This window comes from Tympanuchus pallidicinctus, unplaced genomic scaffold, assembly GCF_026119805.1.
Source record: "Tympanuchus pallidicinctus isolate F22 unplaced genomic scaffold, pur_lepc_1.0 scaffold1, whole genome shotgun sequence".
Classification (NCBI taxonomy): domain Eukaryota; kingdom Metazoa; phylum Chordata; class Aves; order Galliformes; family Phasianidae; genus Tympanuchus; species Tympanuchus pallidicinctus.
Genome location: NW_026294618.1, coordinates 101,365,793 through 101,388,509, shown reverse-complemented (window position 1 = coordinate 101,388,509; position 22,717 = coordinate 101,365,793). Strand labels below are relative to the sequence as shown.

Below are 22,717 nucleotides of genomic sequence, written 5' to 3'. Positions count from 1 at the left end.
AAGTTAATTGTGGTGACTTCTGCCAGCTCACAAGCTGTTTCCCATCTTATTTTAGAGTCTTGTGATAAAACAAAATTCAAAGTACAGTAGTACAGATGTAATGTTTGTAACATGCAACCTTGGCTTACATTTTCAACATTTTCTTCCTTCACAAACAGCACACACGTTCACTGCTCAGGGACAAAAAGAAAAGAAAAAAGAAAAAGCATGACCCATGGTATTTACCTTGTAGACGTGCTTGCTTTCTCTACTGTGGACATGAGTCTTGCAAATGCATCTGTCACTCTGCTGCTTGCATTGGAAGTTTCCAGTTTTGACGTTGTCAATTCATACAACTCAGGATCCACACCTTATAGTATAAAATGATAATCAGTGATGGTTGGAGACAAGGATAGCCATAACTAGCCACAGACCAGCTTGCTAGAGACTATTTTCTGTAAACATCTGAATCGTTTAAAATTTCAAGATACATGAAAAGAACTTGACAGAACATGTCTGTTTCTAAAACAGCATCTTTTCTCCCCACCCTTTTCAGTAGCTTTCAAAGCTGTATTACGAAGTACACACACCTTGGATCAAGTCTGGCATACAAAGTCTCAGTCTAAGAGTAAACAAACTGATTTAATTTACCTTTTATAGAGAAATACCTGTAAAATGCCAGCTGCGTTAAAAGGGATTATTTCAATTACTTCAGCTCAACTGCTGCTATTAAAAGAATGCTGATGGTTAACAGTGACCAGCTGTTTAGTGACAGATTACACAACACTGGCACATGTTACAGCGGGTTCAATGTATTGCTTTTTTACAGGAGGATGTGATAAATCTATTTTATTTTTAAGTGAGGAAAAACAGCTTTTATGATGCATGCAAGTGGAATGGCGTTTAAAAAAAGGTACACAACCATATTTATACAGCTACCAAAACTGTTTGCCTGTGCTCCCTTTTCATCTTTCATTTATAAAGCATCATGTATCCAGATACTTCAGCCTGGATTTTCTAGTTTCAGCTGTCTCAGATCAGATGCCACATTTTGACTTTATGTACGTTGCACATTCATTTCAATTAAAAACTGTATTATTAAAGTCACCAGATGTGAACAATTGAAATTACTAAAATATTTCAAGACCACTGTACCACATCTTGGTGCTCAGGAGCATTTAAATTTGTTGGTATTGCTCTAGTTCCATTTGCAGCTATTTTGTGCTTTCTGGTCTTAAATGAAGTGCACGTATGCATCATCCTCAACTACAAATAACTTTAAAAACAGTGTCAAATTTGGACAGAAACATCTCATTTTGCAGACACCTGCATTCTAAAAGAGTATAATGTTGGTATCAGTTGGTTTGGACAATACAGAAGCATTTTATAGTGCTGCAGAATAAATGTTGCAAACCCTTGGATATGACAGTCACAGGTAGATATCTAACATAAAACTTGGTACGGTGGTGATTTTCTCAGTCTGCTTGCTCAGATTAAGACATATTTAGAAGTATTCCTGAAATATCAAAAGCTGACTGAATAACAAAAAAAGTACTGTGCCTGCTGCCCTTCCTTTTCCACCCAGTAAATACAGCACCATGAGGATAATAACCCTCATGCCTGCTTTACATGAATGCTTCACAAGCAGTGTTTGGAGCATTCCTTATTTCTATACATGTGGTAATACTTAATTGTGAGAAAACCAAGCCAATCAAAAAAGAAAATTAAGAAAATAATCTGGTTAAGCTGAGAAGGTGGAGGCAGGGGGAAGGATTTGGTCAATTTAATATGAGTTTATGAGAAAATAATCAGCTCTCCCTTCGACCCACATGTTTCAGTCTGGATTTGCAAAAATGAATTTCAACCAGCTTCATGTGAAACACTAAAGTTTGTGCTGTACTGAGACCAGAATACCATGACTTTAAGTACTGTCAGATGTTTACAGAACATGGAAAAAGGAACAAGCCCAACAGTTGCATAAAATATCCACTTTCAGACAGGGAGAGGAAGACTTGAAGATATACACTTGACTTGCAGAAGCCTGCGAAATCCCATTAAGGTACAAATTGTAAAACCAAATGAAATGAGGAGTTCTTTGACATGCAACTCTGAAACAGGCATTAAATGCAACCTTATAAATTACATCATTCAGACATTTACGGTCCTGAATTCACCCTCACTGCAATGTGATGCCTCTGCTCAATTTACTATTCCGTTACACACCTTTTACTCTGCCACGTTTATGTTAAACTTTCAACGTGAAAAATAAAACAACACAGTAAATCTGTGGGAACACATGAGAAATGAGTAACTTCTAGATCATGACACAGAATGCAAATTTTTATGAAGTGTTATTTTGGCTACTGGTTAGATCAGACTGAAAAGAATACAGTATAGTTCTAGTATAAGTAAAACTAAGATCTTCAGAGATGTAACAAACTTCTACATCTGATAAAAAACTTTCAAGCTAAAAGACCATAACAATTTGTCTTTTGATTTTTATATAGCTTCTTAATTTATTTTGTTTTAAATAAGAGTTGCATATTCTCCATTTTATTCAAGCAATCAGAGAATAGCTAAGGAGAGCACTGCGAAACCTTAATGAGATATTGAAGGAAAGTTAGCCAACCAAACCCCACACAAAGCTCCTAAACACACACACAAACACATGAGCTGCAAGCCAAGAAACAAATGACTTTCCCAGAAACAAGTCAGGAGGAAAGAAAAGGAAAAACTAAAAACAGGCACTATAGGGCATACCAGGGAAGGTGATAATACCTGCAACTGATGAAACAACAGACTAAAGAAATAAAAGGCTGATATGGTAGTCCTCCAGCAATGACTTCATGTGTGCACAGCAGCAGCAGGATAGTGGGACGTATGTGACTGCACAAGCAGCACGTGTGCCAGGTACTGATGAATTACACATCAATAGACTTGCACACACTTGTGACAGAACCTTTCAAACTCTAGAATCTCCAATCTGCTACCTGTCACCTTCACGACAGACCTGCTGCTCTCTTTCACCTGACAAGGACATTTCTCATGTGGAACAAGACCACATTTGGGGTGGGGTACCATAAAACTGCCTTCCATGATCAAATGGCAAAAGTGGGAAGGCAGTTCTTTAAAAACAGAAAATACAAATATAATCAAAGTACTTCTAAAAAATACTGGACAGCCTCAAAATTGGTTTGAAAAATTAGTTTCTTAAAATTAAAACCACCGAGACAGAAAAACACCAAAACCCTGAAAAATGAAATACTAACTAACAATCCATTCCTGTAAGAAATTTGATTATTATGGCTTCCCAATTCTGACAGGCACTGGACTGAAAAGAGTATTTGCCTTAACTGCTTGGACTATGCACCCAGAGAAATCTCCAGAGGGTTCCCTTAAATTCCTGAAGGAATTTATTCCAACTGTAGGTTTTCACAAGCTCATATAAAATACTGAAAGCATGTCAAAACCATACGAAAAACAAATTCAATTACTTTCACATTTTATTCAAAAGTGATAAAGTGATATTTTCATCTCCTTAAATTGCAGATGAAGAGCTTTAGTTTTATAAACAGCATTTATGAACTTCTAACACCCCACGAACATGCAGCTATCCTTATTTTTCTATTATGAATGCTGTTAAAACACTTTTTTCTCCTCCTATCATTAACACTAGTACTTCAGACACGACAAAATTTAGTCTCCAGGTAGAAGACAATACCATATAGGTTGTGATTTGTTAAGCCCTATACCTTTGTACTCAGTGACTTCCAATTGACACTACAATTCTGTAATTTGGAGACATTCACTTAGAAGAGGAAACAAGCCTAATTTTATTTTTATTTTTTTTAATAGTCACATCCACATCCATTTTTCAGTTACTCTTAAGTACTTGGAAAATTTAACTTTCAAAATTTCTTATTTGAAACAAGTGTTTTAACATCTTAATTGCAAAAGCAAAAGAGCCATTCATTCCTCCAGTGTGACAATGCAGAGCTGACAGTACCTTTAAAATACTTCGACTTGATATCAAACATCAGAAAATAGAACACAGATTAAAGGAAAAATGCAGTAGAGAGACATTTCAGAGGAACAGAAAGTGAGATTTCTCCTTGTTTATAGGAAAGTCAAGTGATGTGCTCATGCTTTTAGTAAGCTGTTACACTACAGTTGTGGTTTTAACACTCTGCTGACCTGGGATTGTGGTGGTGCTGTTAGAGCTACTGTCATCCACGGGCCCAAAGAAATCAAGGTTCAGAAGAGTGGAACCTCCACTAGCTTGAAATTCAGTGACCGTGTTGGTAGGCAGCCATATAGAAGGTAAGCCAAGGGAGGGGTTTATGTGTAAAAAGGGGTAAGACACACACTTGAACATGCAAGTTATAATTAGTACTCAGTACATAATTTAAAAATTGACATGAAAACAATGCTTACAGTATTAGTTTGTACCTTTAAAACGTTAACAACTTAATTCAGTGCACATTTCCTCATGTACAATGCAGCAAGGAAATCAACACTAGTAACTTTAAAATAGAAACATTTATTTCAATCTAGAAATGGAAGAAAACCAGCAAGACCCAGAGAGAAAGATGTGATCAATTAAAGGGAAACAATATATGCATCAATTGATAGCTAGGAAATACTGAGCTTCTCCTCCCTTCAATGACATTGATAGCCATTCTTTCATCAAGGAGACTTAGCAGGTCCCCAGACAGCAAAGAACCAAGCAATTGATTATGATTATCTTAAAACAATGCGAACACATCTTAATTAATGCCACTCTCACACCCAATTCCTCACTGGTGAATTATACTGTTCCCCTTTAGTACTGAAACAGAAATTAAGCCAAGATACATTTTAAAGAAGTTGCTTGTTAAAAAGAAAGCATGATGATTTGACTGAAGTAGTAAGACACTAGACAACAGCAAGAGGGTCCATCCAGGCTTTCCTTCAGCACCATGATATTGCTATCCAAACTGGTTCAACCTGCATGTTCTGAAACTTGAGGCATCACCAAAGCAGCAAGAGATGCAATTTCTTTCAGCCTGCTTTTGAACAACTTACACACTGTAAATTAACCGTTGTTAGCAGGTTCCTCTGATAGGTATTGTTTTCTTTCAAGATCTTTAGTCTATCATTCAAATAAGTTTCCAAAATTTGCATAAACTGACATTTCTAAGACTGGAGGTGGCAGCACAACCCTTTTTGCTATTAAAACAGAGATAGGTGAAGGGTTCTAAGTGATAATTATATACATTTACAGATAGAAATAACTTTGTAGCTACCTATTCAATATATTAGCTCTAATTAACTACTGAGTTCAAGCAAAACAGATGATGTCACATTTTTGAAATATAAAAAATTATCTGTAAATCTGAAAACTTTCAGGTCAAGAAGTGCATCTTTCGCAAATAGTTTGCAGCTAAAATATTGTGCTTTGAAGTAGCCACTATCCACAAGTTCGTCTTAGACATCCACAAGGATGTCTAAGGAGAGTTCATTGGTGAAAAATACTTTTACAAAGGAAAACTCGTCACTCCAAAGTGTTCATTTATTCAGGGTTTCGTTATAATCAGCAGTTATTTATAATGAAATGTTAATATTGCCACTGTGTCGTAGGCATATGGCACAAATCTAAAATACTTCACCCGGTATTTTTCAGACTACGTAATTTTTCACATAGCAGCACAGTTAATCAGAAAGAAAGCCTGAATTTCCAAAGTTAAGAGTAAGAAATAAATAATATATATTTATATATGTATATGTGTGTGTATATATTTAAAAAAATAATCAGCAGATAGATGTTTGTCTGAACTTTGCAGTTTTCTTATCTCTAGCTCTGGCGCTAGAGGCTCTACGGAGAGACGTACCATCTAAAGGGTTAGTAAGGCCACTGCTACTCCAGTCAAACTGGACAGGTGGTAGAGATTCCTAGAGTTGAAAAGTCAGAAATCAGATTTTATAGTCAGTTCATGTTATAACAATGCAAAGCAGTTCAAACAACAGATTCTTTGGCATCTAAATACTAAAGAGACAACTGTATGAGGAAGCCCCAGCTTTTGCAAGGGGTGAATTTTCATTACACATGCTAGAGATCCAAAGATTTATTCTTCTATAGCAAGTCTCAGTAAGCTCTCAACAGTACAGATTAGGTCACTCAAACAGGATTCTCAAATTAACTAAAGCATATGAATTAGATAACCAGTAAGGCATAGTTGAACATTAAATTAATATTACTTTCACAAGAGACAAAGCACTGTGCGTAGAATGGTGTATATGCAATTTAGAGGACAATTTTAGGAAAGGATTATTAGTGAAAGCTGTCTATATCCATGCTTTGACCCAATTATAGACAAACCCAGTTATTTGCTATAGAACAGCATGATTGTTTTTGGTGTTTTGTTTTGGCTTTTTTTGGAGTTTTAATGGACAGAAACCTTACATATGAAGGAAAAACTACCCAAGAAAACCCTCACAAGAAAAAAAACACACCACCTTGTGATTTATTACCCTTTTGTGATAAAACCATTTCAATATTTAAACAAACCAGCGGTAAGATGAACAAGAGGAACATGGAATCTGACTCCTCTGTGAGTCTATCCTTGCCTTTCCATTTCCTCTTGTTCAGTCTTTTTGCATATGCAATTAAACAAGCAGCAGGGATCATATTTTACAAGGGATTGTAAGGGATTTTGCAACTTGCAAGTGCTGTCCTCCTGCATTCTCAGAACACAGACCAATAGGATAGTATCAGAAATTCCTCAAAAAGTAGATCTTCCTTTTAATGCACCTCTTTGTGCATTTCATTTCCATTCTCTCCCCACTGAATTCAACTTCACAAGTTTGATACAACAAACACAAAAATAACACTTTGTGGAAGAAAAGCAATTGAAGTTCTCCACAACATTCCTGTGAATGCATCACTAGTTGCCTGTGAACACATATGTGCCTCCTGTTTGCTTTTGTAGAAATTTGAATTATTTTCTTTTCAAAACTTAACATTACTCAATTTTGAAATAATATTCAGATTCAAGAATCAAGACTGCAGCAACCTGAGCTAACTTTGTACAATTAAGCCAATTATAAAAGTTTTTGCTAGGAGATAGGTGATTACAGGAAGAGAAGGGAACTGAAGACTTCTGCATTTACTTGGAGTAAAATCTTGCCTAGAAAAACCTTTCCTACTTAATTACTTGGAATTATTTCCAATACTGTGGAACACAACTAAAACAACATTCACTCCAAGGAGCCTAAGGAGCTGATACCAATTTTTTAAAATTATTTTTTATTATTATTATTTAAAAAAAAAAAACTTTGTTCTGATAATGAAATTACTGGCACTGAAATGATTGGGATGGAAAAATCATTTTACCATTGTAGAAGCTATACCTGAGATTAAGTTACAATCTCTATGATCAGCAGCTTGTATAAAGTTTGTTGCACTATAATATATTGCCACTAAAAAGAGGCTGCTTTTTTTTTTTTTTAAATCAAATTAAGAAAGAAATGGATGCCAATATAATTTAGCAGTCTTCTGGAGTGAACAGAAGAAACTCCAAGTGAAACAAAGTAGCTTCCTACCAATTCTCAGTTACTGAGGAACACCCACTACATTTCCTGTCAAAAGAATGAGTCAGGAGTGATGAGTCCTGATGAGCCCACAGCAGCACTGCATGGAAAAGGTGATACCAATGGCTGGCTCAGCTTTTCATTTTTATGATTACATGTTTGTCAGACTTGCTAAGGAGAGGGCAAAGGATATGATGAATTCTTCCTAAAATGGATAAGAAATTTATCTGACTCCAAATCAGTAAGTGTACTGCATATATTAACCCTCCTGTTCTGTGGGATGAAGCCATTACACTGATTTCAATTGCTTGCTAAAAAGAAAGTGACAAGTAAATCAGACCTCATCTATATAGGATATTGGCAGGCCCTGGTCCACACATCAGCAAACCAACAGAAGTAGAGGACAGAAACAAAAGCCCATAAACCAGGAAGTTTTCTGCTTCTAATGTCCTTGGCCCTAATAAAATTAACTACTCTGAGGCACCTAAACTCAGATAAGGGAAACATGCCCTGCAAACAGGAATATAAATGTTCTGTCTTTCAGAGTCTTCAAGGTTGCTAGACTACTGTACTCACAGCTACTATTTTAATAACACTTTCAAGAAAAGCACCCAACCTAGAAGAATATTGAGATTCAAAGAAAACTGCTCTCACTCCTCCCTCCTTTTTAGATTACAGGACATAGTACAGAAGAAGTACACTCAACATTCCAAATACTGCTCTGGCAGATAAAGTAAGGAGCAGGTATTTTAGTTTTCATTTTACTGCATCGTATTTCATTTGGATAAAAGGAAGAGATGTTTTCACACAGTCATTTTAAAATAGCATTAAGTAAGATTTTTTTCAACATTCAAAAATCTAAAATGTGTTTGTTTCCATGTCAATGATTAGCCAAGAAAACTCCTCCCTTGCCCCTTCCCCCCGTCTAAAGGGAAGTACTTTGCTGTCGTAAAGCTGAAGGAAGACTTGTAACACAGGTGTATGACCAATCTCTAAATAGATGAGTACCATAAACATGGCTTTCAGAATAAGATTTACACAGACATAATTCATACATTCTGCTGTACATAGCCATTGGCACAGTTACAAGAGCTCTGAAATGTATCTTTCCTCAAACATCACCTTTAAGCAACTTAGTTGCCTCTAATAGAATATTTATGTCCTGTATTATCTCTTACCTGCAGACTTTTTCTCTCTTACTCAGTCAGAGCTACATATATTCTTGGATCTTTCTCACATGTGTAACTGGAGAGCAGCTCCATGATGGAGTCTTTGGCTGCTGGCCAATTATATGGTAGTTTGCATCTGTCATTATTAGAAGTCCTGATGGTCCCTTATGTAATTAAGAGTGTTTTTAAAGACCATCACCCCATGAGGTTTAATTAAGTTTCAATCCCTAATACCCAGCAAGTGTAAGACACATATTCTGTTATAAGCTTCTGAATTAGAGATCATGTTACATGCAGGCAGATGTGCTGTAATAGGCACCTACAGAAAAGAATTACTGGCAATTTTCTTCTAGAAAAGACTGAGTCACCGTAGATTTCTATTCCAACATTCAGCTTAATAAGCAAAACTAAGCAGGTAATAAACCACAATTATCCTGTATGCTGGGACAAAGTTACCACTCAGCTCTACCAAAGATAAGTATTTCCAAACAGAAAAGAGGATGCTTCGAAACAATAGCAAAAGAGCAAAAATATTTATACATCTTTTTGCAAGAAAACCAAGAGAAGGTGGTAAATAAAATTTTCAATTACACTGACTAGGGAACAAGATTGAATCAAGAGAAATCAGAGAACATTAAGCCCAGATAATAACTTCTTTGATGAGCACTGGAGTATAATTTAGTTGCACTGACTGAAGACAGTTATGGACTAGAAGGCCACTTCAGCAGATGCTGTGAAACAGAAGAGAAGGGCACCTGTCTGTAGGCTTTCACAATCAATGTTGGCCTATTTGAGCAGTCTTTCTTTCTTACACTTGTGCATTACTGGGGCCTTGTATTTCAGACCAGCAAAGTCTGCAGGATACTGTGCTCTTAAACACAGGTAAAAGCAGTTGGACTTATTTCACATTCTGTTCATCACCTTACAGAACAGACGAACAGAGAAATAAAATCCCCAAAGTCTTGAGAAACAACAGATAAAAACACGTCTAGACATTACCTTCAAATACAGAACAGAACAAGTTTACATATTATCTTTATTAAATAAAATAATGTGATATCTCAATCAGTACCTTAACTTCCCTCAGATATTCATTTGACAGGTCAAAGCCTTGTCACTGCAGCTTGAATTGCCCAGATGATGATTTGCTCACTGTATTTCCACAGCCTAAACAACCCAAATGAGATCTGATGTAGGGAATGAGGCCAGAATATACAGAATTTATATAATAACAAGGAAAAATTATTGCAGCTGAATCTGCTTCGTTTCTCCTCAGTCACTTGATTTCAAATGCTATTTTAATTTTGGTTTGCTTTCTTCCATTCATCCATTACCTAAAAAACTAAGGAGGTATCCCTATGCTTCTACAAATGCTCCTCCCACCTCCACTTACTCATCAACACTATTTTTATCCAAAATCTTATTTCACCAGTATCATACACTCATGCAGATACTGGATCTATATGCAAGCCTCATAAATGTTAGGCTGCCAACAACAGACCTTTTCTACTTTGTGAAGCAAAACACAATCTATTAACTAAGATCTCTTTCAAATGAGAAGCCAATATTTTGAAGATTCTGCATACAAGTGTGACCCATCACCTTCATTTGAGAATGGAACAATTTAGATTTATTTTATCAATTTATCAGTTGAGCTTAAATATGCATACAATTGTACCTAAATTACCACTGTTAAGAATAAGTAATTTTGGGGTCCATTAAAATCACCTATTATATTTCCATTGCATATTAATTAATATTTATAGCACAGTTCACAATGAAATGTTTAGGAAAGTTTGGGTACGTTTTCTCAATATCATTAAAATGCAGAATATTCCTAAAAAGCAGCCTGTATGATGTGAAGCAAACTTAGTTTTCCAAAAGCAAGCTAAAACCACCAGGAATTAAGAGAATATAATGCCAAGACAGAATCACAATGTCTGAGATCACTGCTGACTGTCCACAGCAAGAAGCTTAATGCCACTTAACTGCAGCCTCTTGGTGTTCTTAAAGGTTAGAGCTTTAAATCTTCTCTTTTCCAGAAGCTCTTTTTTAGTATTTGTCTCTGATGAAGGAAAATAATTTAAGGCCAGCAATGCAGACAGATGCCATGAAAGCTTTTTATATGTATTGGTGGGTCACAACTATTGAACTGAAATGCACTTGTCAGAACAGTAAGCTAAGGGACAAGAAAATCAAGCAGCCTTGACAAGTATCTGGATAATCTGCTACAGAAGTATCCAAAAGTACAAAACACTCACGACTAAGGAAAATATGGACTTTGATAAGCAGAGGTTCACATTTTCAGCACTCAGCACAAGGACTGCCAGGCAATGAAGAAGATGGGATACTCAGAGATACTGCTATCTCCCAGGCTCTTGCAGCTCTCAGCGTTATAGGGTTTAATCTATGCTTTTCCCAGTAAAAACTTGAACTTTGTAAAGAGCCAGTGAAATTTTCTAAATCCATTCCAATATAGAAGCTAGACGCGATCCCTTCAGCTCAGAGTGGTTGCAATAATCTTATCTTTTTTAAATATATACTTCAGCTGCTCAGTTCAATTACAGAATTCATGTGGGTCAATAGATATAGGAAGCGTCACCAAACATGCACTTGATTATAAACAACCTCAGTACTGAGCCCACAGACACACTGCTATTCCACAACGAAAGATTTCTCCACCGTTACAAGCATCTAAGTTAGAGCTCGGCACTCCAGCAAAGCAGCAAGTGCAAGGAAATCACTCTACCCAGAATTAAGGTTAGGTAGATAACTCGTTCTAGAATGCCCTCAATCAGAAGTCACAAGCACAGCAAGTAACCAAATGGTGGGCAGATTAAACAAAACCTGTGCTAAGGACAGACACAGCTGACTTTCTCTGAATATATGCCAAGCATGACTGTAGCAACATGGAAAAAAAAAAGTCAAATGTCTCTGTGCATCTTGCTAGCTCGCTGCCAACCAGGCACACTACAACACCCCACAGAAAAGGTCTTCTAATATTAGAATACCAGAAAAACAACAACAACGAAAAAAATAGCCACAAAATTTTGAATTCAGAGGATTCAAAACTTACTCCTAAGCTTCCCTGAACTCATTCTGTATCAGGTTCAGACAACAGAAACAAGAGAAGTACTTTGAGCTGTTCAACGGATAATTGTTCACAAAAATCTGACACAGAACTCAGAGAATGAGAAATATATATATAATCAGGTACTCAAGGTACAATCAAGGTGCTTGTAATGATTGTACCCAGAATCCCTTTTCCAGGCAACTGGGCTTTTTATGTCTCTCTGAAAGCGAACAGAAAAAGAAACACGTAAACAGTGTACCTGCAAATACTGCCAAACTATGATAAGCTTAAGATAAAGGAAAGACAGAACATCAGCCTGAGGAAAGACTTTTAAACTAACTTGCTATATAACAGTAGATATCATCAGGACTCTTAAATTTTGGCCACCAAATGCTGTAGTCTTATCATGGGGACTCCCTTCCAGTCACACATGAGGAGCAGATCCAACAGTATGTCTTCAATCTGATGCAAGGAACACCTGCCTTTGATACAGGTGCCTTAGAAAACTTTATTAAAACATGAAGGAAGAGGCAAAGCATTCCATTATTCCCCTCATTCATTCTTTTTCTCTCTCCCTCCCTCTCTGGTTTTTACCTGGAACTGATCAGATGCACATGTGTTCATCTCTGGTGATACAGGAGGTGTCTGTCCTATGGAAGCTATCTTTTCTGCTGCAGATATTGGTTTCAAAGGTTCCTTGGTAGGCTCAAGCATACCCTAAAAATAAAATAAAATAGAAGCTCAGATGCCTGCAGGCATGAATACGCACACACATGTAGATTCCAGGAACTGCAGACACTGGAAAGGAATGCATTCATTCTGGTTCAACAATTAAGTAATTCAGAAGAAACCAGTCAAATTATCAGTTTGGAGAATGATCCTAAGAACTGTAATTATTGACATAGACAAAATGCCTTAAAAAGCATTAAGAAAATAAACAAATACAACTTCTTTTGTTTGCTTTAAGTGATTCAAACTTCAGGTTTTTGTCCAGAAGCTGAAGAAGAGCTATACAGATGATAACTGATCTTTGATCTTCCTGAATAAAGAAGATCTATATTGAAAAAAGAAAGAAGATCTATAGATGGACAAAGGTCCACCCCAGGATAGGCAAAGCACCTCTGAACAAGGAAGTATGAGAAAATAAAACCACTGCATTTGTTACTAGCATATTTTAAAGGAGATAATTCAACAGCAACAACAATCCATTGCAAAAAAAAATTGCATGTCACATTCAAGCAGTTACATGAAAAGAACAGCAGTTGCTCAGAGATGTGTTACCTCCTGGTTTAACAGGATACCGTGCTTACATCCAAAGAAGTGAATGAGGTGACCTTGATACATCAGAAAACAACTGCTCTAGGAATTAAGTACAGAAGTCACTCTACAAAATTAACCCATGGATTAAATTATACTAAGCCAAAGAAAACTAATCCTTTTATATTCAATTTGTGAAAGATCATATTAAAAAGAACACACTCTTTTTTTCTGAAAAGCTACACAAACATACATATATAAAATATATAAGTAGTACTAAACAAACAAGCAAAAAATGCAAATCTTCTCTTCTGAATAATTTTGCTGTTACTGAAATGCCAAGCAAGAACTGCAGAGCAACAACTTCAGTGCAAACAGCTGATCCTACTACAGCAGGTTACTTGGCTTTCCTTCAGTCTACACAAATGTAAATTACACTTGCTATTTAACACTAGGGGCAATACAACAACACTTTCCATATAATATGTCTTCCTGCCTAAACAGTCTATTGGCTTGGAGCAGAGTTTAGGGGCAGGAAGGGAAAAGGGAAGAAGTGGAAAAGGTAGGAAAAGCAGAAGAAAAACATAATTTAGAAGAACTGGAATTCTTAGGAACTGCAGACTCCATCCCTGCAGAATTTTTTTTATATACACATCCATATGTGGGTCCCTTATTAACATGTATGTAGGACTTTATTAATACGCCAGTAACACTGTAAAGCATTACCATGCCTCTCTTTTGATCGGGGGGCATTAAGATGCAATCAGGTAATTAATAAACAGTCTCACAGAGAAACAGCTGCATGAAGAGGAATGCTACAGAGAGTTGAGAACATTTCCTTCCATTACACAAGCAATGGAATACTGTAGCTACCTACCCGTTCTTAACCTTTCTTTAAAGCATCTGGTCTCAGTGCCAGGGCTCCCCACAACTGCTGCTCTGAATTGACATCTTGATTTATTGTCATGCTCATTCATTATTTCTAGCTACTCTTTAACCCTCTAGTTTCCTGCATCAAGTTTCAACTGACATTTTTACATTTCCCCTTTGTATTCAATAGTTAAGAAATAAGAACTTATTGCCACTTACACATTAGTATACTACTTTGAGCAATTTTTCTTTTTATAAAACCCTTAGACTAGCTAGCCTACCATGTTAGATAGTTTGCTTTATGAAATAAATCAATATTTTTTCATTTCAAAATTTAAAATATGTGCTTGCATGCATCACAAAAATTGTGCATTTAATGATCCTTTTGTACAATTTCAACTGATGCCTAAACCATAACTGGACTTACAGACAGTGTCCATAATTACTTTATGCTTAGTGCTATTTAATATATTTGACTATATAGTGCTGTGGCAATTATAAAAAAAAAAAAGCATAACACCAAGAAAGCTTACCAGTCCTGCTGCATACATGGGTACTATGACAGGTTGTTTCTTGTTGCCTGTAAAGAGCTGAGAAAACAACAAGAAAATTTTCTTAAGAGGTTTTGCCATGCTGTTTCAGTGATCATAATATTGTTTCAATGTTGTTTCAAACTTACATGAGACTAGTATAAGAGAACAGACATTGTTAAACACAATGGTTAAAACAAATAAAACTTTTAATATTAACAGGAAGCATAAGAACTTTAAGTTGTAAGACAGTATGCCATGAAAAGCCACGCTTAGTGCAGCTATCCAATTAAGAAACAAGTATTCATACAGAACCACTTCAATTTAACACTGCCTTCCAAGCAGGCCGGTTACTTCAAAAGCCTTATTGACAGACTCACAATATTTCTTGTGTCGATTCCCAAGGAGCACAGAAGCTTTTTGTTGCTGTGGGAGCCGCCCCACTGGTATCGCAGTCCATACGCATCGTGGATATCCTGCAGCTCTGTCCACACATCCCTCAGTTCCCTACACGACCCATCAGAAATCAAACGTCACCAACAGGAACAGCACCTTACCAGCTTTCAGCTTGGATTCTCATTTTTAATACAAGCATCTTAATGTACATTCCAATTAAACTTATACCCAAGCACGGCACTCTGGGGAACCAGAGCTGTACAGGGTTCTTGTAACAATTATATTTCAGACTTCTAATTGGAAAATGATGTCCACAGCTGGCAGAACAAGGCCTACTTAGATTTCACCATCATACAAATAAATACAGCACTTTACAGCAAGTGTAACTAATAAGATATCTTCTAATTAACAGAGACATCACTTAGAAGAGATGCTGCTGACTAAGTAAAACACCCTGCTATAGTGTAATCACAGCAAACAACCATTCTGCTGGATGGCTAATCTTACTCAATGCTTTTTCAAAATAATCAATGGAAACCACTTGTTTTGAATTACTACTGCATGTTTTGAGCTCCCACAGAAGACATATTTCTAATTCACTTCAAATAAGCTGTGTTAGCAGTTTCTTACCCAGTATTTGCTAAGGTCTCCTCAGTCGCTGTCTGCTTTTCACCTGCTTCCAGCAAACGATTCAAGGAAGTTATTTCTTTTTCAATTTCAAGAACAGGCATGGAAGGAAAACAGACTTCAAATATTCGTTCCAGACGACATAACAACGTTGTCTATATCAAAGAGAAAGATATTTACATGGACTTCTGTTAACTGTTATTAAGAAAGCTAGTCTGAAATTACAAAATTACAACAGGAAACAATTGGTAGCTGATGCAAAGCTTCACTTACCTCAAGCTATAGAGACACCAGTGAACCACAGGACTTTCTTACCACTAAATACAAGCTGTTAACTACTGAGAAAGGGTCTTATCCTCTCTACGATGAGCTCTTACAGAAGAGTTCAGAACAGATCTTGCTAGAGTTACTCTTTGTTATAAGTTAGCAAAAGATATAGATGCAAAAAGTATTAAGCTATATTTACTTAAAATACATGAAAGTCTCAATTTCTATGCACTCTAAGAGTTTTATTGAACACATTTTTGGTACTCAGTGTTACCTGAAATGCAAATTGGAAAACAGATCATTTCATTTAAAGTCGGTGCCTTTCCATCCAAACTTGATACGTAATGGGTATTCAGAAGACAGTTTCACTTGTTATAAGAAGTATGTAGTTGAAAGCCTCACAAAATGTAGCTTGAAAATAATGACCAAGAACATTGATAATGCAAAGACTGCATGCTTCCTAAAAATGTGTTAATATCAATCACTTGCATGTAGAATCACTTTTCTCCCAGCAGTTTCCCTTTCCTCGTGTTCACAATTCAGACAGTCGATGCTGAATGCTGCAATCCTGCAGGGCTTAAAAACCAACTTTGGGAATGTTTCTGTCCCAGCCAAATAACTTTAAACAAACAAAAAACAAACCACCCCCAACAGAAAAGCCCATTTAGTTGTATTTCAGCCAAGTAAGAAACCAGCTAGAAAGCAGCACATGGTTTGCACAATGTACTTGTAAAAGTAGTTGTAACTGTGTCCTGATATCACCATCATTTCAGTGCCTGTTTGGGGGAAAGGAAGCTCCAGGATACAAGACAGAAACTGTTCTCAGTACAAGAAGCATCTCTCCTGCACTTCTCACCACTACAAAAATCTCCCAATAAAAAACACTTTTAAAAGCCCTCTTTTTTTGGCAAGCACAGTAATCTGCTTTTCTTTTTAAGTTCAGAATTTCAACTTCATTACAGCTGTGTGAACTGACGGCAGATGGAGCACTAAAACAGCACATGTTTTTTTCAGCCCTGTTCTACAAGTTAGAAACAGGTAACCAGTAATGTCTTTAAGACATCATTTAAGAAAAAGTACCAACTGCAACTTATGCTTCTAAAATGAACCCTAAGCCTCTTGTTTAACGTACTTACTTTTAACAGAATAGCATGAATCGCTCTTCTAGCTAGGATGCAAGCTTGGCATCTCCCTCTCTTGTTCACGCTCACCTGGAGCTCCTCAACAGGCACTCTGATAATCTGCTGCCCTGTATAATGGGCAGCACCCAGCAGCTCCAACGCCCCGCTGCTCTGCTGGGGATGTGGACCAGGAGCAGAGGAGGCAGCAATCCCACGGGCATCCATCCTTCAGCACGTGCCAGCAGAGCTGTGCCTGCAGAGCCCTCCCGTGGACACACAGCATATTCCAGCAGTAGTGCCACATTCGCTAACACAGACATCAGAGTGAGGTTTCCTCTAACAACTGAACTTCTTTAAGGTTCAGAGATGAGAAGGCTGCAGGAGGAAATTACGTATTTTGACTAGACCAACCAATACAGCTGGGACACACGTTCAGGCACACAGAACATCAGCTTCACAGTGAGCATCTACAGTATTTCCCATCAGAATTTTTGTTTTTTTGCCTCATCTCATCTCAATGCAGCAAACCACTGAGCACATACAGCAGCAAACAATACAGATGCAAAGATTAAACAATCAGAACATGGTGATTCTTTGTGCTGCAGTAAGATGAGGTCTCAGAAGTCTGTTCTCACTATCCAGCTCCTAACCACAGAAAGCAGGACAGTTAACTTGCTTACCACCTCATCAGTTTTCATATCATATACATGTGCATATGCCTGACATACAGAGACAGCCAGCAGATCAGTTATAAGACATCTGCAAAGCATTACACCAAAATGCCACTATTAACATATTATCAAATGATCTGAATTACACAGCATTCCTGACTCATTTTTTTCCCCTCCTCTTCATTATCCCACTGGTATTTTCTGACTGTAGTGAGTCACATTCCACGGCGTAGCACGTTCCTTTTAAGTGTAGTCATGCCTTAATGCCCAGCCACTTTGGCCATACAGTGCAAGTCACATTATCTGTTACAATACCCTTAGACTGTTTTGCATTTATTGATCAAAACAAAGACAGTAATTTAGTATAACTAAACATCATTCTGGATTCTATCTCAATGCTTCAGCATACAAAAGCACGCTCTCCTTAAGTTATTCTTTATAACTGCCTGCAATGAGTCAGTTGCTATTAAAGCACATGAATGGGTGAAGTTCCTTTCATTTAATAATACAGCAGAGACATATATTCCTAGAGACAGGGAAGAGTCAGAAGAAAGGCACTGTATCATGACAAAAGCAAGGCATCAGGTTTCTTGAAAAGGAGAGACATTTGAGAACACACTAGTGACTAAGAACAGACTTAGATAATGAAAGAACTAAGAGAAAGTCTCCATGAGCCAACTCAGAACTCAATCTCAAATTTGAGCTCAAAAATTGTGCCAAAACTTCAAGCAGTTTAATTATAGCATTCTCTGCCCTTCCCTTCATCTTTTCTAAGTCTCCAGAAGTACTTGGCCCTTACTTATATATAGTAAAGAAGAACTGTTTCCATAGCAAACCAGAATAATTACTTCTATGTGTGCAAATAGACAGAGGGATGGATGTACGTACGCACGTATCTCCAGCAGTGGCAGTGTCCTTCAAGGAAGTTTTTCTTTTAATTGTTAAGAGGATACTGTGCTGACAGTGCCCAGCTACAGACAGCATTGGCAAGATTTTGAAATTAATTTAAACATTTCTCTTCTACAAACCTCATTCTCTTGTTTGCGTAAAGCAAACTAAGAAAATGTAATTGGTGTCATGGACAGTAGGAACAGGACATTCAGCGAGAAAAATCTTGTAAGAATTCAGTGTACTTTGAGGAAACTTCTAACTTCCAGTACCCACACACCATATCACCAACTAACTCTCCAGATATGCCTTCTTCACTAGGGAAAGAGCACTCTCCATAGGCTGAGATAGTCACAGTCTTGTAAGAAAAAGCTTTCTTGCACTTTCTGAGGTACTGAAATATTTGATACTTGAGAATTCTTCACTGCGGTTTGACAGGAATAATTCTTACAGGCTCCTACTAAAGGTGTAAATGAAGGCCAGAGCAGCCATTCTAAAAATTAACTGTGATTCTCCAGTGGCAAATATAAAAATCCATAGTTTCTGTGACTGCACAAAAGTTCTTAAGAAATATGTAAGCTATTTGGTAGCCGACCTGAAACAATCAAAATATCACAGACATAACAAACTTTCAGGTGAAAGCTATAGCCGCAGGGTTAGAACTTATCTTCTATGCTGTGTAAACAGAAGAAATAAGATCCAGACCTCTGAGCTGGAAGACCAAAGTACACGGTTTACAGAATTTGTTTTTCCTCTCCAAGACTACAAAACCAATGCATTCCTTAACATACTAAGGCTAACATGGCCACTGAGCAACATAAATCCCCCCCAGCTCTGCACATGAACTCAGCAGTGATAACAGCTGTGCAAAGAGATGCTGCAGCTTGCTGTAAAGACAATATATTTGGGTTATGCTACATAAACAGTCAACATGAATCAAAGCTTTCACCACACAACTACTTGAATACTTCTCCAGGTGAAGTGTCACATTCATTTCTCTAACGTGAAGGATCTGCTTAGCAAATAGAGCACCTTCACAGAGCAGCAGGAGAAGAGCTGCAGGCATAAAAAGCTCTGAGCCACGAGAAGCAGAGCTTACAGAGAACACCAGCTTAACTTCTCACGATTCCAAGGAGGTGGCTGCTCTCTCTCTCCTCCCCTTGAAAAGCACTTACGTTTATGATAATGCCAGAAATTTCTTAAAAGGTAAAAACCAAAGGGAATTATTTTCATTTGTATTTCTATTCATTTATATTATTCATTTATTACTAGATAATTTATAATGGAAATAGAGGTCCTAAGCTAAGATTTACAAGTCAGCATGAGAATGCTACTTAGTTATTCAATCAAGTATATTGCCACAAGAGCTAAACAAACAAACTCACCAACAAAGGAGTAAATTGTTAACTATATTGTAACTATAAGAGTTATAAGAGTGGCAGTTCTCAGTAACTCCCCAAAAAACACGTTTAATCAGTAACCATAAAGCTCCTCGCCTGGCTACAAAGCTAATCTAAAATTTTAGTGGCCTTGGAAAGAATAAGACTTCTCAGTTCTTTTACTGTTTCATGCAAGAGTTATACACCACAGGGAAGTTAAGTGTAGAAATGTGAATCTGTCTCCTTCCCCTGGCTGAAAGGCCTCTCCCTCAGCTGAGGAATGGAGCAAGCCTTGCATTTTCCATGAATGCAGAAAATGCCTAATGGTTCTCTCACTAGACTGCATAAAACTCACTCCTTATTTCAGTCAGTCCTGCTATTCTGATCCAGTGGCAGCGTCCTTTTTCAACCAGGCTTGGAGTTGCCCTGAAGTTATTTTTCTCCAAGAGGACGACCCTCCACTCACTGGCCAACACAAAGTAATCTCAACACGACAGCAATCCAAAGTTTGCTTCATCTTGAAGTACATTTGTGGCTTAGTAACTGTACATCACCCACACTGATTAACCTGAAGAGGAAAAGCTCCAGCACACAGGCTCTCAAACCTCACTTAAGGGCCGTTTCTCTCTTCTCTTCTAGATTTGTTAACTCTCAGCTGAATCGGGGAAGACTTTCAGTATTCCAACGAAACCATTGCTCATCTCCTCCTCCACTAGAAATGTTTGTACTCCTTGAACATAGCTGTGCAGTCGTTTCTCCCACCCCGTGACTGCTGTAGGTAAAAACTGTTCTTGTGCTTTGCTTAATCCTATATATACTGTTAACACAGTACTGCAGAATAACCCCCTCAGCTGACTAATGCTCAGCACTGTCTCATGCAAGAAGCTGCACTGTGAGCTTTATGTTCCTTGTAAACACATGCTACGTGGTCACATAAAGGAGATTAATGCATAAAGTACAGTATAGGTTTGCTCAAAACTCATTAGCATCAACCAATTCACCCACAACTACATCCTAAACCAGTTTTAACAAACTCAATAGCAGGCCTAGACTAAACTCAAGCCTGCAGCTATACTGGAACATACTAATGTTTATCTTCAGCTGAAGAAAAACACTGTGTGAGTAGGTACACAGTAGTATTAAGATGGCTTCAAACAACAGACTGTAATATCTGTGTTCTCCAGCCACAGAAGCTGAAATCTAATGGATTACATATGTCTGTAATTCTAACTAAATGTGATAACCCCATTTGTTCAGAGAGGTGGTGGATGTCCATCCCTGGAGTGTTGAAGGCCATGTTGGATAGGGCGCTGAGCAAACCAATTTAGTACTTGGTCTAGCAGCCAGCAACCCTGCCTGTGGCAGGAGAACTGGAACTTGTCTGGAACTCCAACCCAAGCCATTCTATGACCCTATCCTATTACTTACCCTACCATTACCTAACACTATGGAAAAGAGCAGCTCAGCACACTACATACAACACATTTCCAATCATATGAAGGTTTCTGAGAGCCTCTAAGTCCAAAGGCAAAGGAGAAAAGACTAATGATCTCTTTGCCACTAGAAGTTACTACATTAGGTTGTTACTTGTGACCTTTTCCCCCTACTTTCTTCTTTCATATTCTATATTTTATGAGGAAAAACCAGGTTAATTAGTGGAATTCAAGCAAAGTCTACTTTATTAATTAAACATTATTCAAAATCTACAGTTTTTAAAACAGCTGGACTAACATGAACCTTATTACCAGAAAACACAACATTCTGCTCTATCCTTCATATCCAGCAAAAAAGCCATGCATAAACAGAAAAGAAAATAAGTAGAGACAAACGATGAGGAAACTTCAGCTACTGGTAAACTCTTTTTATTTGCTCTCTGGAAGGATGAACACTGCTGTGTACATCACTTCCACATTTATACAGCAATGTTGCTGATTAAGCATACTTTTCAGTTTTCTGCTTTTGCAAAGGTCTGTCATTCTGTTTATACACTGTTTAGCACTATTACTCTACCACACCACAACGAGCCTTTTAGCCTCAGCATTACAGATTAAGTGTATACAGTATCTTGTAAATGATCCCAGTTCACCTGCAGCATATGCCAAAGTTTCAATTTTCACATCTATCTCCAGTATCCAGCACATGCACTGTTTCTCTCTCTTTGCAAGCAGTTCAGAATGGCTCTATTTTGTGGTTTGACCTCAACGACATCTTTTAATCATTAGAAAGAAAAATTAAACTCAGATTTTGATCACTTTTCTATTATTCCTCACTCCAAATACTGGGGCTGCATGTTGGCTCATGTTGACTCAATTCATTCCAATAGCCAGAACACGCAAGGCAATGTTTCTAGTTCCAAAGTACCAAACTGCAGCTCTTTGGATTAAAACAGAGCATTTAACATAGGCTGATTCGGAAAGGCCTTTTGAAAACCTGAAGAGATCGCAGAACACAAAATAAGCTGTCAAAACATTTAACTATTGCTTTTAAGAGTTAATGGATAAATAATGTAGCAACTAAGATTTGTTGCAAGGCTGAGGTAACTGTTGCATCACTGAAAACTCATCCAGCACAACTTCCTCTGCAGCTTGCTAGAGCAAGTCAGTAAGCTCTAGGTTGTATACTGCCTCACTTGCAGGACAGACAGAATATCACTTCATAACCAAACAGTCTCTGCTGACTAAAGTATAAATCATACAATGGTCTGGGTTGAACTAGACTTCAAAGATTATTCTACTTTCAACCCCCCTTCTGTGGGCTGTGTTCTGCCAACCACTAGACCAGGCTGCCCAGAGGAAGAATGAGAAAAATCTTTAGTTGGTTTACAGTCCAACCAAATTCCTGTATGACTTCATGACAGCCCACCCAAGAGCTCCCACTGCTGCTGAGCTTGTTTGTTGCTAACATAGATGTGGGGAAGGGAA

The 22,717-nt window shown here is 37.5% G+C and overlaps 1 protein-coding gene across 1 annotated transcript in view; it reads right to left on the bottom strand.

The window, feature by feature from the left end:
• Positions 1 to 22,717, bottom strand: part of AFTPH (aftiphilin) — a 42,821-nt gene that overhangs the window by 5,976 nt on the left and 14,128 nt on the right. The window contains 8 exon segments of the mRNA XM_052699100.1: positions 226 to 349; positions 4,174 to 4,313; positions 4,315 to 4,345; positions 5,850 to 5,910; positions 12,385 to 12,507; positions 14,451 to 14,507; positions 14,828 to 14,954; positions 15,474 to 15,625. Coding sequence (XP_052555060.1) covers positions 226 to 349; positions 4,174 to 4,313; positions 4,315 to 4,345; positions 5,850 to 5,910; positions 12,385 to 12,507; positions 14,451 to 14,507; positions 14,828 to 14,954; positions 15,474 to 15,625 — 815 coding nt within the window.